Raw genomic sequence first — 15666 nt, 5'->3', positions numbered from 1 at the left:
CTTTTCTTTACAAATGCATCTTGAGCATTGAGTTGACTATACTCTACCTAAGGACTTCTATGTCTATGAGTTGACTCGTAACATTTGTGAGATGAATGTCTGTGGCTGCAGCCGCTGAGGTTTTTATTAAGTGTTAAATAGAAACTGATTTCTTCACGGACCTTGGCAGGGACTATTCACTTCATCTGTACAAAGCTCCTTGCCCAATATCAGCTTATGTAAGCTCAAGCCACTTGTCCACCCAAAATAGAAAAAAAGAATACGTTTATTACAATAAATATAGCTGGTATTCCCCATATGTATTAATCCATTTCAAGGGGATCTCAAAGACTTTGTAATCAATCTGGTGAGACACTTTGTTGTAGGTCACTCAAGAGGCCTCTTCGATTGAAAAAGTAGACAAATGGGTTAGCAACCTTTGTATTCGACCCTATGCATTGTCCAGTTTGCCACATACAAGGCCTATTTGTGCCATGGAGTGGGAGGTCTGCATCACTACGAGCTTTCATGCACCCCCGCACAGCATAGAAAGCTCAATCTTTCGCCATTATCAATTGGACGTTGACATCATCCTTAGATATTCACTTATTCATAACTAAAGAGTGATATTTACAGCTTACTCCCATTTCCAAGCAGATTTTTCTTTGGAAGTCCTCAATTTTACATGCTTCTTGCCATCTTCCAGCATTTGCATACATATTTGCCATGAGCATATATGGAGTTGAACACTCTGGATCTATCTTAACAAGATGCTGAAAGCAATTGAGTCCTAGGTCTAATTCAGAGCAGCTTTTACAAGCACTCAACAAAGCTAGCCACATCTCTTTGGATTGAGCCCCTGTCATGAAATCAAGAAGCTTCTCAGCCTCGTACAATTGACCAGATTGTGCAAGAAGATCAACAACACAAGTAAAGTGATCGATTGTTGGGATGATGGAATAATCTATGGACATAAGCTTAAATAAATCAAGACCTCTTTGTGCACAGTTGACATGGCTACAAGCACTCAAGACACTAGTGAATGTCATTGCATCCGGTTTCATACCATGCTCTTGCATGCATTCAAACAACTGCAAAGTCTTGGTTCCCTCATAGTTTGCACCATACCCTCTCAACATTGCATTCCATGACACCAGATCTTTGACTTCCAGGCCGTCAAAGACTTTCCGGGCCTCAACGAGCAAGCCACACTTCCCATACATGTCAACTAAAGTGTTGCCTACAAAAGGGTCATTTTCGAAAGATTTCAATATAATTTCTGCGTGCACATCAAATCCTTTGTCTGAGGCCCCCGTGTCACCACAAGCTTTCAGGACACAGACAGCTGTGAAAGCATCAACAGGAACATCACCATCTTGCATTTGTTTGAAGCAAGTCACTGCCTCTTGGCCAAGCTCATATTCTACGTATCCTGCTATAAGCGCATTCCAAGCCACGACATCCTGCACAGACAGCTGCTTCAACACAGCATATGCTTCCAAATGTGAGCCACACTTAGCATACATATCAACTAAGGTGCTTTCAAGTAAGGGATTACGATAACCCTTTTGGCAAATATCAGTATGTACTTCCTCACCCTTCACCAGGGCTCTGAGAGTGGCACAAGCTTTCAAAATGCATATTAGTGTGACTTCATTAGGAAGAAAACCCTGCTTCTGCATCTGCTCATAGCAATCCACTGCTTCTTCACTTAAACCATTATCTGCATATCCTGCAATCAATGCAGTCCATGACACGACACTTCGAACCGGCATCTGGCCGAACACTCCATGTGCCTCTGATAACCCACCACACTTTACATACGAGTCAACCAGGGTACTTCCTACTAAAAGATCGTTTTCAAAACCTTTTTCGGCAATTTCAAGATGAGTCTCCTGCACCTCCTTCAAATTGAGAGAAGCTTTTAGCAGGGCAACAAGCGTGTAGCTGTTAATGCAAACACAGCTCGCCTGCATTCTCCTGAACAGATTCCAAGCATGCTTGTAAAAGCCACCTTGAACATAACCAGATATGAGGGATGTCCATGCGTGCACATTTGGGTATGTCGATCGTTCAAAAATCTCTTGAGCACTTGCAATGCTTCCACATTCTACTAGCATGGGCACTAAGTGGTTTCCCAATGGTCCCTGAGGTTCTAGGCCATTCCTGCTAATAAATTCAAGCAACTGGTGGGCTTTCGCTAAATCCCTTCTTTTCCGACACTTGTGGGAAACACATATGAGAACGTCAACTGAAAGCTCACTAGCAAATGGGTCCAGACTCTGTAATGCCTCCTCTAAGGTAAGCACCTCCCAATTGATTGCAGCTTTGCGTTTAGGGCCTGGCATGTTCATCCATTGGACCCATTTCTGGACCTGCTATCAACAATTATCTTATAATGCCTGAGCCAAATTGTGCACTATATTAGTGACTCAGGCCATCACGGTCTCGCTCGAGGTTTCATGGTAGCTCACCCGGAAGCACTACGTCTTGGGATTAATCCAACAACTCTAAAATTTCTTCCTCTATGAACGTTCATTAAGTCTAGATGATCTCGCTCTCATTTGCTCATCTTCTCTTCTTATTGACAAGGAAATTACCCCTAGTAGGTGATACAATCTTTGAAAAAGAAAAGAAGAGGCGAATCAATCAAGGTGGATGCTCCTCGGGCCTCTAATTAATCATCATGCTAACAGGGGGTACCCAATCATTTTAAGATTTTATAAGCGGAATCAACGAAGATCCACTCTGGCAAACAGAGCCGAAACAGAAGGGGTGCCAAGGGCGGGCTCGCAGGCACATGGCGATCGACAAGTGTGGCTCGGCACATTTGAGACAACAGAAGATGCAGCTAAAGCTTATGATGAGGCAACCATATTGATGAGCGGCATGCAAATGTTGAAAATAGGTTCTTGGTAAGCTCACTGGGGAGGCAAGGCGAGGCAGGCTAACTCCACAAGGCGATGCGGAAGCATGGAAAATGTGAAGGCAATGACAACTCTTTGTTCCACCACTACCACAACCTACAGCTCCACGACAAAGCAAAAAATGGTGTGCCATAGAGGGAAAATGGACCAACCATGAGACACATGAGTGCTATTATAGACCAAAGTATGACGGGAATGTGCAAAGATTACGATGAGACAATAGTGACAACATGTCTACAAATATCCACCAAACCCAACACAAGGACTTAGACCCATAGGGAGAATGGAGAGAAGTCAACCAGTATTGGGACACAACCTCCATTACCAGGTGGCACACGAACCACAACCAATTCCTATTGATGAGTTAGTATATTATGCACCACTACAAAACCCTGCAATTTACTTTCTTGCAAACCAAGGGGTCAGATCACCTATGATAAGAGCTCCACCAATTCAACAAAGAAGTGGGGAATGCCATAAATGTGGAGCACCTAACCATTGGAAGAATGAGTGTCCACAAGACCAAGAGGGATTAATATCACCACTAGTCTATTCCACGGAATGTCAGTGCAACATGGGGGGACACTTCTCTAAGGACTGCACAAAAAGTTCCCATAAAAGGAAAAATGCCTATAAATTTGGTAGACATAATATGATCAAGCTCATCAAAAATTGAATCGATGATACAAATCTTCATCAAACTTTAAAGGCCAAACGATAAAGGTATGAAAAGAGAAAATAAAAACTTAATACTTAAGTAGAGGCTAAAGCCCAAGAAATTATGGAAAAAAGAACCAAGTCTGAGTCTAAAAAGATAGTGGAATCTATAGTCAGATCAAGAGGATCCATTTTGGTAGATAACATCTATGAACTTGTAAACAAGACTTTAGAAGCATATCAAGCCAGCTTACAGGTAGGCCAAAACCTCGAGAACATATGCAAAAACTATTGGCACCCAAAGCTTGAAGCAACAAAAATTGAAGCTTTTGAGAGATTAGTCAGGATAACCCAAGAACTTAGGGAATCTCAGAAACAAGCCTCTGAACAACTAGAAGAAAAGAGGCCATAGAGGTAAAGTCCAGGAAGATCATTCAATCCAGACCTAATGAGCCATTAAAAAATAAATAAATCAAATAGTGCCAGAATATGAGAGTGGAATGAAAGGGATTTCAGTTGTGGACAAAGATTAGCTCCTTTGAAGAAATTTTCTAAAATCGACCTCCTTTAGAAGTAGATATGTAATATTTATACAGGGACTGAGGAACAGAACCTTTAGCGGCTTCCAAAGCAAACACTTAGAACCCTACCCTCATATGTAGAAGAGCATGAAGAAAAATTAGTAGTGTGCAAGGCTAAGAAACTACAAAAAATGAAAAAAGACCTTGTACATAAACAACTTGCATTCAATTTTTTCCACACCCATTGAATGCACCACATTAGCTAAGTTTGAGATTATTTTTTTGCCCTGTAAGAAATGGTATAGATAGAAAATGCTTTTCATTTTAGAAAATGTGGACAAGAAATTCAAAAGGCTAAAATTTGGAAAAACCCCACCTTTTCATTGGGTGCATGGGATGTCACTTTTTGGGGCCCCACATGTACTGTCATCTTCAAATCTCTTAAGGATGTGTCCCTTTTCCCTCCCAAAAGCATCAATTTTCTCTTTTGGTCCAAATTTTAAATTTCCCCCTACTCTTCTTGTCATTTCTTTGCCATATCCATCCCATCGTCTTCTTCCCCATATCCAAGCTTTGACCTTGGTATTGCAGCCATGAATCCTACTATGAGAGGTATCTGTCATCTCTATGGTGAGTTGGAAGATGAATATTCTTCCCTTCCAAAAGAGAAAAAGTTTTTTGAAATAGGGTTTATGAAACTCTTCCTTATATCATTGAAGCAATGAGATTAAAGGGAAAGAAGCACATTGACTTATGGACAAATGGTAGATTGTATCCCATAGACCCCATCATCAAAAGCACCCTACTATTATTCCACAGGTTTTCATTGATGAGATTTGTTGGAAATGGCATAGAAGGGCTATTAAGCTATACATAAAACCGTGATAAGTAATGAGGTAAAATTGGGTTTATTTTTCAAGGTGGTTCTTTTCTTTTCCAATTTGGTATCCTTGGGTGCTATAGGATTTGTTTTTGTTTACCTTAGGTCCTTAGTTTAGTAGACTGTCGTCAAGGAAACATGAGAGCTGCATCACAATGATTTTGTGAAGTGATCCCCCATGTTCTTGTTGGATGGGAGAAGGTTCAAGAAGGTTAGGAAGAAACACATCAATGGATTTTTGCAAATTTCTACCTTGGACAAGGATGAAGCTCATGGGACTATGGACAAATTTGAAATTAGAAGGAAGGCTACCAAAAGCTATTCAAGATCATGAATAAACACTTGAAGCAATCAAGATTGAAGGGCTCTTTGCTACTAAAGCCATCAATTGTTCAACACGCAAGGCTTTGAAGTGATCCAAGGTGATGGAGATGCTTAGAGAGCCTTTCAACTTCAATGACATATACCTAGTAAGAATGAAGAACGCAAATTCAACTATTTCAACAATTTGTTCTTTGACATTAGAACTTCAAAGGGAAAAATAATAAAATTCTATGATCTTTAGCATACTAAGGTGAATGGGTATGCCATTTTTGTGATTACTTTGTTAGCATACACAAAGATTCAAAATCTCACAGCTCCTTTGTCCACGTGGCATCGCTTTTCAAACGGTTTCAATACTACATACTTATTTTTAACAGGTCGTGTGCGCTTTATTACAGGTAGCGTTCACGAATAGCTCCCTGTAGGCATTTTGTTTCAAATGTCATCTCTTTTCAGCAAATACAAAGCGAGGGCCTCTCTACAAATGCAATCAGTTATGCATGCATCTTGATGGAATCTCGCTCTACGCAAGATGCTGATATGGGCAAAAAAAATTACTAGCGTTACATTGTTACTCAGAGGCTGTGGCATTCAGCTCCCTCTTAGTGTTTTGTTTTGAATGTCATCTTTTCCGCAGATGCAAAGCAAGGGCCTCTCTCCAGATGCAATCACCTACGCGTGCATGTTGAAGTCATATGGCTCTATTACCACATTGTTACTCAGAGGAGGTTGCTGCTTCTAGCTTACTCTCAATGTTCTGTTTGGAATGTCATATCTTTTTAGTGCATGTGAAGCAAGGGCCTCTCTCCAGATGCAATTACCTGCGCGTGCATCTTGAAGTCATTCGGCTCTACGCAAGATGTTGATATGGGAAAAATTAATTAACTATTACATTATTAGTCAAAGGCTATTGAAAATAGATGTCATGCCCATATTAGCATGCATGCATAGTGCTGTCATAGTTGATATGTCATGCCCATTTCAGCATGCATAGTGCTGTCTTAGTTGATATGTATGCATACGTGTGCATCTTGAAGGCATCTGGCTCTACGCAAGATGCAGATATGACACAAAATTTCAGTGAGAGGCTCTTGAAAAAAGATGTTGTGCTTGGCATTGTCTTGGTCGATATGTATGCTAAATGTGGTGAGCTTGAAAGGATGTTGATATGGGCACAAAAAATCAGTCAGAAGTTGTTGCAAAAAAATGTTGTGCTTGGCATTTTCTTGGTTGATATGTATGCCAAATGTGTTGCGCTTGAGAAAGCACAAGATGCAATGACCTATGCATGCACCTTGAAGGCATCTGGGTCTATAGAAGATGTTGATGTGGGGATCAAAATTCAGTCAGAGGCTATTGTTTGTGCTTGGCATTGTCTTGGTCGATATGTATGCCAAATGTGGTGCGCTTGAGAAAGTAGGGCAAGGAATGCCATGTGTTTTCAGTAAATGGGAAGTGAGGGCCTCTCTCTGGATGCAACACCTATGCATGCATCTTGAAGCTCTACGCAAGATGCTGATATAGGCACAAAAATTCACAATTATATTGTTAGTCAAGGGGTTGTTGAAAAAAGATGTCGTGCTTGGCAGTGCCTTGGTCGATAACTTTGCCAAATCTAATGACCGCAGGATAAACCCAACATGGTTGTGGCAAAAAAACAAATAAGATGTTTTCACCAAATGTAAAGGAAAGGCCTTTCTTCATGGCTAGGATGTTTTCACCATATATGCCCAACATGGTTGTGGCAACAAACCACTAAGATGTTTTCAGCCGATGCAAAGGAAAGGTCTTTCTTCAAAAGCCATCACCTATGCAATTAGAGGCTGTTGGGGGGTTATTGTAGAAACATGTTGTGCATGGCAAGGTGGCAAGCTTGATGAGGCCAGAACACTTCTTGAGAACATGGACTATCGTATTAGCAAGTTATGCGCATGAAGGACGACGTCGATTTGTTCTAGATTGTCTTGAGAAGATGCAATGTGAGGGTGTTTTGCCAAATGCAATGACGTATATCTGCACATTGAAAGCTTGTGCCACAATCAAAGCTATTGATAGGGAGAATCATATTCATGATGAGATTCTAAGGCAGTGGTTTGCACATCGTGTATCCACGTGTCGATTATTGCGAAACAACAAAAAAGGGGTTTGTTATAGCAACTCGTCTATACCAATAAAAATAACATCCTGGTTGTCGTGGATGACTTTCAGAACAGTTTGGATTTTCAACAGATGCGCCTCTCTCCAAATGCAGTCACATATGCATGCATCTTGAAGGCATGTGGCACAAAAATTCACTAGTAATGTTGTTAGTCAGAGGATTCCGATGGCTGGCTGCATATTTGACATGATGGCAAACACGGTCTCTTGCATTCACACAAGTCTTTTGTCTGTCCAGGTTTTCTTCACAAGTAATTTTTCCACTATGTTGGCACTTCTCCCTTTCAATTGCAGTTGTCTATCCGAAATGTCTCCTAGAATGCTATTGATATGCTCAGCGAGACAGATTTCAACCCAGTCAGCAGGATATACAATGAGCTCCACAAAAGCATAAGAAGTTCTTGATGGGTTCTTGTCCTCAGCGTCATCACTTGGAACACCTTGATTGAGGAATATGCTCAATGTGGTTGTGGCCAAATTCATTTACCTATGCTTGTACCTTGAAGGCCTACGGCCTTATGAAAAATATGTAGTGTGTGGTAGTGCTTTGATCAATATGTATGCCAAATGTGATGCCCTATAAAGTACAAAAAGTTCTTCATGACCTTTCCATGCAAAATGTGGTATGTTGAAATGCGTTAATTGTTGGATGTGCACAACATGGCTATGACAAGAGCTTGTTTTCATCAGATGCGAAGGGGAGGCCTCTCTCTAGATGTAATCACCGGTTATGCTTGCACCTTGAAGGCATGGGGCCTTCTAACATGGGTGAAAGAATTCACAATGAGATTGTGAGGTAGAAAAATATGTCGTTCTTGGCTGTGCTTTGGTTGATATGTATGCCAAATGTAATGCCCTCACAAAAGGACAAAACTTCTCTATGGGATATTGTCTCTTGAAGAGCGTTGATCAGGAGATATGCTCAACATGTCTTAAGCAAGAAATTTGTGGGCTGATTTAATCGGATGCAATGGGAAGGCCTTTCTCCAAGTTCATTCACCTATGCTTGCCTCTTGAAGGCCAATGGCCTTACGCAAGACGTCGACATGGGTGAGAGAATTCTCGATGAGATTGTTGGTCAGTGGTTGTTGGCAAAAGATGTCGTGCTTGGCAGTGGTTCATATGTATCTCAAATCTGGTGCCGTCACCAAAAGCATGAAAAGTTCTTGATGGACATCCTCTTTGGGATGTCATCTCTTAGAGCTCATTGATTGTAGGAGATGCATAACATGGCTCTTGCAAGGAAAACTCTGGACTGTTTTAACAATATGCAAAGTGAGGTTGCTACGAGGGGAAGTCTCTTAAGTCCTCTAAAGGAGCATACGTCCAACAAGGGTAGGTCAAAGAAGCTCTGAAGTTTATTTGTGGGATGCAACACAAGGGCAACTCCCCGATTGCAATCACTTCTCTCAGTGTGCTCAATGCGTGTAGTCGTTGGGTCTGTTGGATGAGGTTCATTGATATGCTTCAACCCATACAAAGATTTGTTACATTTGCACACCTTATCCTGTTGTCCTTTCTTGACAAAACCGTGGGGCTGCGTTACATAAACTTCCTCAAATATGTCACCATTCAAGAAAGTAGTAACAATGTCTAATTGATGTATATCCCAACCAAAATGAGCTGCCAATGCACATAGAAAACGTATAGTAGTCATACGACAAGTGGGAGCAAAAGTCTCTTCATAGTCTATGCCTTTTTGTTGTGCATAACCCTTTGCAACAAGTCGAGCTTTATAGCAATCAATCTCACCATTTGGCTTGCGATTCAACTTGTAAACCCACTTTGTACCAATGGCCTTTTTTCGAGGAAAATCACATAAAGTGCATGTGTCCTTTTCTATAAGTGCATCATATTGTGATTGCATGGCAGCCATCCAATTTTCTGAATTATGTGATTCATCAAAAGATAGAGGTTCCTCAACATCATGTAAACTAAACACAGCCAAAGCATAACAAGCATAACAATCAGATGTATAAGATGCATGGCGAGAGCCTGAACGAGTACGACTAGACAAAGGTGCATCCAATTTACTATCACGCAATGTATGCACTAGCCATTTTGGCATACCTCTAGCCTGCTCATTTTCAGCCCTTTCCTCATGAAGTACATCATGTACATCTACATCAGTAATAGGTTGATCCGTAACATTTTTAGAAACCCCCATAGGCTGTACATTTGCCTCATTGGAATTTACATTTGAACTTCCACTACGAAAAAGAGGCAACAAAGTGTCAAGCAAAACGTCCTATGAGCTGACATTATTGTCTCTAGTACATGACAGCAAGGGCTGAACAAAATCTTCCACAAACACAACATCCCATGAGACCAAGATACGCTTTGTTTGCGGATGATACAACCTGTAACTTTTGCTTTCAGTACTATAACCAACAAAAATACATTTGACAGCCTTATCATCCAATTTTCTGCGCTGTGTTTGTGGCACCAAAGCATATGCAAAACAATCAAAAACATGCATGTGCTCAATAGAAGGCTTTCTATCATGCCATGCTTCATATAGAGTAATAGACTACAAAGCTTTCGTAGGACACAGTACATAAGTGGCACACATGATGGCCTCAAGCAAAAAAGAATGCCGCAAAGCTTGACTGTTGACCATACATCGTGCCATTTTTGTAAGTGACCTGTTTTTCCTCTCGACAACACCATTTTGTTGAGGCATATAAGGCAATGTATGTTGGTGTTTTATCCCACGACTAGCCAGAAATGCATTAAATCCATGAGACATATACTCCCCCCCCTCGATCGGAACGGAGGGTACCCATAGTACATTTCGAGACATTTTCAGCCATAGCCAAAAATTGTTTGAAGCACATAAAAACTTCGGACTTCACTCTAAGAGAAAATACCCATGCATGCCTGGAGTAATCATCAATGAGCGTCATGAAGTACAGGTAATTGCCCAAGGAAGAAGTTGCATGGATCCACAAACATCACTATGCACAAGAAGCAACCTGCATGTGGCCCTAAGTGGACCATCCTTTGGAAACTTTGAACGCTGCATCTTACCCAAAATACAGTCTTCACAAACATGTTTGGTAGGTGCTTCAAGAGGCAGCAAAGAAGCAACCATATCAGATTTTTGCACACGCAGCAAGCTGGTAAAATTCAAATGCCCAAAACGTGCATGTCAAAGTTTTGCATCTGAAATAGCCTTAGAATCCACAACTACATTTGCGAAATTCTACCCACACTTGTCATACAAAGTGAGCTTATAACAGGCCACGACATAATATCATATGCAACAATTTTATCACCAAAACTGAGATTATGTATCGTACATCTGTCATCCACAAACTTGACTACAAGTCGAAGTCTAGCAAGTAAACAAAATATTTTTCTTGATCCCAGGTACATAAAGTGCATAAACAAGTGTGAAAGAACTGCCATTTGTAGCAGTAAGCACAATCTTTTCAACTCCCAGAACCGGATAAGAGGCATTGTTAATTCCCATAAGGACAGACTCGAGAGAGGTGAAAAAATCACGATGTGAGGTAATGTGCTTTGTAGCACCACTGTCAAAATACCACACATGTGAATCTACAGCAACTGACATGCATGCACCGTGGACAGCAGGATTATAGATACACTCTGCACTAAAAGCCCATTTAGTATCAACATCAGTATCGCAGTCTCCTTTCACAGAAGACTCAAATTACTTGCATTTGTAGTAGATCCAGCATTTGCAGTGAAACCGCCCTCTTTCTTCTTAGCCTCTTTGGCCTTCAACTTAGAACGCTGCTTGATCAAGTGGTCATTAGCTTTACAATAATGGCAACGTATCTTCTTTTTGCCCTTATCATCAGAATTTCCAGACGAATTGCTGCCAGCAGAAGCATTAGGAACAGGTGATTTTCCACTCGTAGAAGAACCATAAGAAGTGGTTGCATTGTTGTTACCACCCTTTCTTTGAGCAGCAATAAAAGCCTGTTCAACTGCACGCTGTCTAGTCCTATTTTTCTGGAAAGTGACTCTTGCAATAGCAATGTGCATAATGCATCAAACTTGACAAATTCAGGATTTCCTTTGGTCATAAGTCTCCAAAAATTGGCAAAAGTCTGGCATGGCATCAAGAACAGTCTGCACAAGGGAACTGTCTGAAATGACTTCACCTGTAGAAATAAGTTGCTCCTTGATATCCTTGACACCAGCAAGGAAAGTGTCCATATCATCTTCCTCATGCATAATCTTTGATTCCAGCTCTTTACGTAGCAAAGCAATTTTAGCCTCATTGCTACTTGCATAAAGACTTCCTAGAATATCCCAAGCTTGTTTTGCAGATTTCGTTGAACGAATGTGAGGAGTAATGGTGCGCTTCACAAACAATGCAATCAACGCATGAGTCTGCGCATTTTTCACATCCCAACGAGCTTGTTCTATTGTAGGCAAAACAACTCTAACAGCAGCAATCCTTGCACCAAAACCTGCAACATCCTCAACATCGCCTACATCCTCAAAACCAGGGCGTACATCAATGCCCTGCACAATAATCCAAACGCCCTTTGACACAAGAACATGTTGCATCATGTAAGCCCACATAGGATAATTGTCCCCATCCAATCTGTCCTCAGCAGCAAACATCTTGAACACATCTGTATTGTTGTCAGCCATGGTAAATGTTGCAACTGATGTGAAAACTGCCGACGAAGAGGAGAAACGAAGCGGGAATAACACGTGCTATATAGCACAAACCATAGAAGACTGTAAGGGATGTGTTATGCAAAAAACGGCACTGACAAAAAATTTGCACAAAATGATGAAATAGCCTGTGTTGTACTGCTACCTATAGTGGAAACGGAGGTCAAAATGAGCACGAATCAGAAATCTGAGCAGACTGAGCTCTACGAGTACACCCGAAATTTTTATCGACCTGCAAACGCTTGCCAAAGCTCACTGAAATCGAAGAAAGTGAGCAGGCGTTTGCTGGAGCTACTAGCAACTAAGCCCGAGAGGATGCAACCTGGTCTAATACCAATTGTTGGAATTAGGGTTGCAGGAAAACACACACAGCTTGGAGAAGATGAAGGAAGCTCAAGGCACACAACAGAGAGTGTATTACTTAGTGTGCAATGGAAAGATAGATAGCCCTAGAATGAATGGGCGTATGTACAATGCACGGGGGGAAAAACCTCCTAAAGAGGGAAAAAATGCCACGGCGATCCTAAGTGTGTTCACACACATCACTTCCACAAGTATATGGTAACACTTCCTGGATGCAATGATTGTGGGATGTGTGCAACAAGAACATGCCAAAAAGAATATGTAAGGATCACTTGGAACGGCGTCTCATGGAATGCATTGGTCACGGGATAGGAGAAAGCACTAGGCTATTTTCAGCTTCCTATCCGGAGTGTGGACTCCCGGAATGCATTGTTTGCGGGATGTGCACAACAAGAGCACTTGTACAGATCACTTGGAACGGTGTCTCTTGGAATACACTCATCGTGTGATACGCATAACAGGAGCAAGGCCAAAAAGCTCTAGACTTTTCCTATCTGGAATGTGGACTCTTGGAATGCATTGATGTCTGATTTCAGCAGATGCAATCACCTACGCATGCATCTTGAAGACAAACCTTGGAGTCTCAGGGACCCATTGAAGCCACCCTTCGTGGCAATACGGTAGATGAAGTTTAGGTCTAGAATCCAAATCTCATTGGCCATCTAGACCAAAGCCTAGATACTATTGGCCACATTGTTAAGGTTTCGAAATCGACGACCATCACGGTGAGTTTGCTAAAAGGAATGGCTAGAAAAAAGTGATATCTACAGCATCTCACCTCAATGGGGTTTGTATCTGGATTTGGAATGGCGATCAAGGGGTGTGTTGTGGCAGGGCTCTCTCCTTGGTGGCAACCCCAAGCTAATCCAAGTCCCCTTTGTGCTGATGTCGTACGATTTTAGGGTGGCACCCTTTATCAGCCGATGTAGCAATTTCTGTATGCTTTGTGTCTCGGCTATTGGTTGATGCCATGACTTGGCAGGAGCATGGCTTTCAATGTAACTTTTTTTTGGTTTCGCAATATCTATATATATTCTGCCTCACTCCTCGAGTCCCAGAAACTGTAATGTCCATGAATAAGCATGAACACACATACAAAGAGACACACACACACACACACACACACACATACTAAGGGACATGCGTGCACACACACACACGCGCCCGCACACACACACACCCCTAGGGGGTCCATCTTCCATAAATCACTGATAGCATGTGTTTTCAAGAGATAATCTTAAAATTCTTTTGCACACAAATTTCACCATGAAGTAAATGACATCTTCTAGTTCAATCCCTATTTAAAAAAATTCAAAATATTATTTTTTAATCCCATTATAAATTTTTTTTTTTAACTTTTTGCAACTATGAGCACCCCTCTCGCGGTGCTCACGTGCTAAACTTACATAGTTTGAGGTGGATCTCCAGGAAGGGGGAGAGAGAGAGAGAGAGAGAGAGAGAGAGAGAGAGAGAGAGAGAGAGAGAGAGAGAGAGAGAGAGAGAGAGAGAGAGAGAGAGAGAGAGAGAGAGAGAGAGAGAGAGAGAGATGCTACCCTAAGACACTCTTAACCCTACACAGGTTGAACAAGCCTCAATGACGGATGATTTGAGCAAGCCCTTTGTTTTCAATAACTTGCAGTGGCACCCCCTTTCCCCCGCTCTCTGTCTCTTTCATCAGCTCCTTTGTGCTCTCTCCAACAATCTCTTTAATGACCTCTTTTTTGCATCCTCCTCTGAGTTAGCTTTGTCGACCTTGATCAAAGAACTGAACTCTATGCATATGTAGGTGTGTGTGTGTGTGTGTGTGTGTGTGTGTGTGTGTGTGTGTGTGAGAGAGAGAGAGAGAGAGATATTTCTTTGTGGATGGCTTCCTTTCGCCCCCCCCCCCCCCCCCCCCCAATGAGCCCGCTCATCTATGTCAATGAGCTTCTTCTAGTTTTTTCAAGGTATACAAAGTATCAACTATTGTTGCTGCCTTCCTTGAGTTCACATGTTGTACACTCCAGCTTCTTGCATGCAAGAAGTTCCCTCCTATGGTTCTTCTCTCTCTCTCTCTCTCTCTCTCTCTCTCTCTCTCTCTCTCTCTCTCTCTCTCTCTCTCTCTCTCTCTCTCTCTCTCTCTCTCTCCCCCCCCCCCCCCCCCCGGTGCATGCACAATGAATACAACAAGTGGTATCAAAGCTAGAGGTCCCCTCTAGGTGCAGACACGGATTTGACAAATTTTGGGACCTTTGAAGAAAACGATTTAGAGCTTAAGAGCTCAATTTACAGAGAATGCATCAAGAGAGAGATGTATGCTCTTATGCAATATAAGTAGAGAGAGTGTTAGAGAGGGACTTATGTATGTTGAATTTAAAATTGCATGTGCATAATAGCTTTTTTCTAGAGATAATTTCTCTCATTGGAAAATGCAAAATCTGAGAAAGAATTATGTCCACCCATTTCAAGATCTACAACTTTGCATAAGAAATTTTTTTCAATGAAAGCACTACAAATGCTTGAAGAGTTGCATGTGCAAGATCTAAGATGTGTATGTTGGCATGACTAATGCTTTTGTGGGTATTATGCCAAGTTGTGGTAATTTTTGAAAGTACACGTAGTTTCTCAAGAGTATGAGGGATTAGTGTGTGTTGACTACAAACACAATTGCAAGTTGTGGAACAATGAAAGATTTTAATGCGATCTGATGCAAACAAAGTTGCATAATGCAGATTTGTTGATACTCTTGTAAGTTGGCCCATTGAGGCTTATGTTTCAATGCAAGTCAATTCATTAGTTGATATTTGTATGTTTCTTATGAGCAATGTTTGCAGTTGAGTTCCTCTATACTTGGTTTAGATGCATGTGGTTATCACATTAACTATTGAGAGTGGATGTTATTATGTGTATACAAGCACAGTGTAGAGCTAACTTGAGGCCAGTTTGTAGTGCTTCTATGAGAACTAGTGATGATGCGGATTTGAGGATCCTACCTATTCTTGCTTATGTTGGTGTATGCCTCATCAAGTGGAGAGTTGACAGAGTCATATGGTACAATTATATTGTTCGCTCTTCATGATTTATTCATAGTCTTCTAGTATATTTTATGACAGCTATGCAACTTTGAGATAGACCTATGCTTATTATCTTTTGATGACCGTTTATGGCATATGCATGCACTTTATGGTAGCTTTTGCTATCTTGATGCTTTCATATAGTT

At 41.3% G+C, this 15666-nt stretch overlaps 1 protein-coding gene across 1 annotated transcript; it reads right to left on the bottom strand.

The window, feature by feature from the left end:
- Window positions 1–247: 247 nt before the first annotated feature.
- LOC147425902 (pentatricopeptide repeat-containing protein DOT4, chloroplastic-like) lies at window positions 248–2544 on the bottom strand. Its single transcript, XM_086498943.1, has one exon. The coding sequence runs from the start codon at window positions 2331–2333 to the stop codon at window positions 582–584; it is 1752 nt and encodes a 583-aa protein (XP_086355069.1). The 5' UTR covers window positions 2334–2544; the 3' UTR covers window positions 248–581.
- Window positions 2545–15666: the final 13122 nt, after the last annotated feature.

This window comes from Adiantum capillus-veneris, chromosome 24, assembly GCF_014529385.1.
Source record: "Adiantum capillus-veneris isolate H3 chromosome 24, ASM1452938v2, whole genome shotgun sequence".
Taxonomy (NCBI): Eukaryota; Viridiplantae; Streptophyta; class Polypodiopsida; order Polypodiales; family Pteridaceae; genus Adiantum; species Adiantum capillus-veneris.
This window is presented reverse-complemented; position numbering and strand designations above follow the sequence as displayed.

Coding starts and splice junctions, on each gene's coding strand:
- LOC147425902 (XM_086498943.1), bottom strand. CDS start 2,333: ATGAACATGCCAGGCCCTAAACGCAAAGCTGCAATCAATTGGGAGGTG.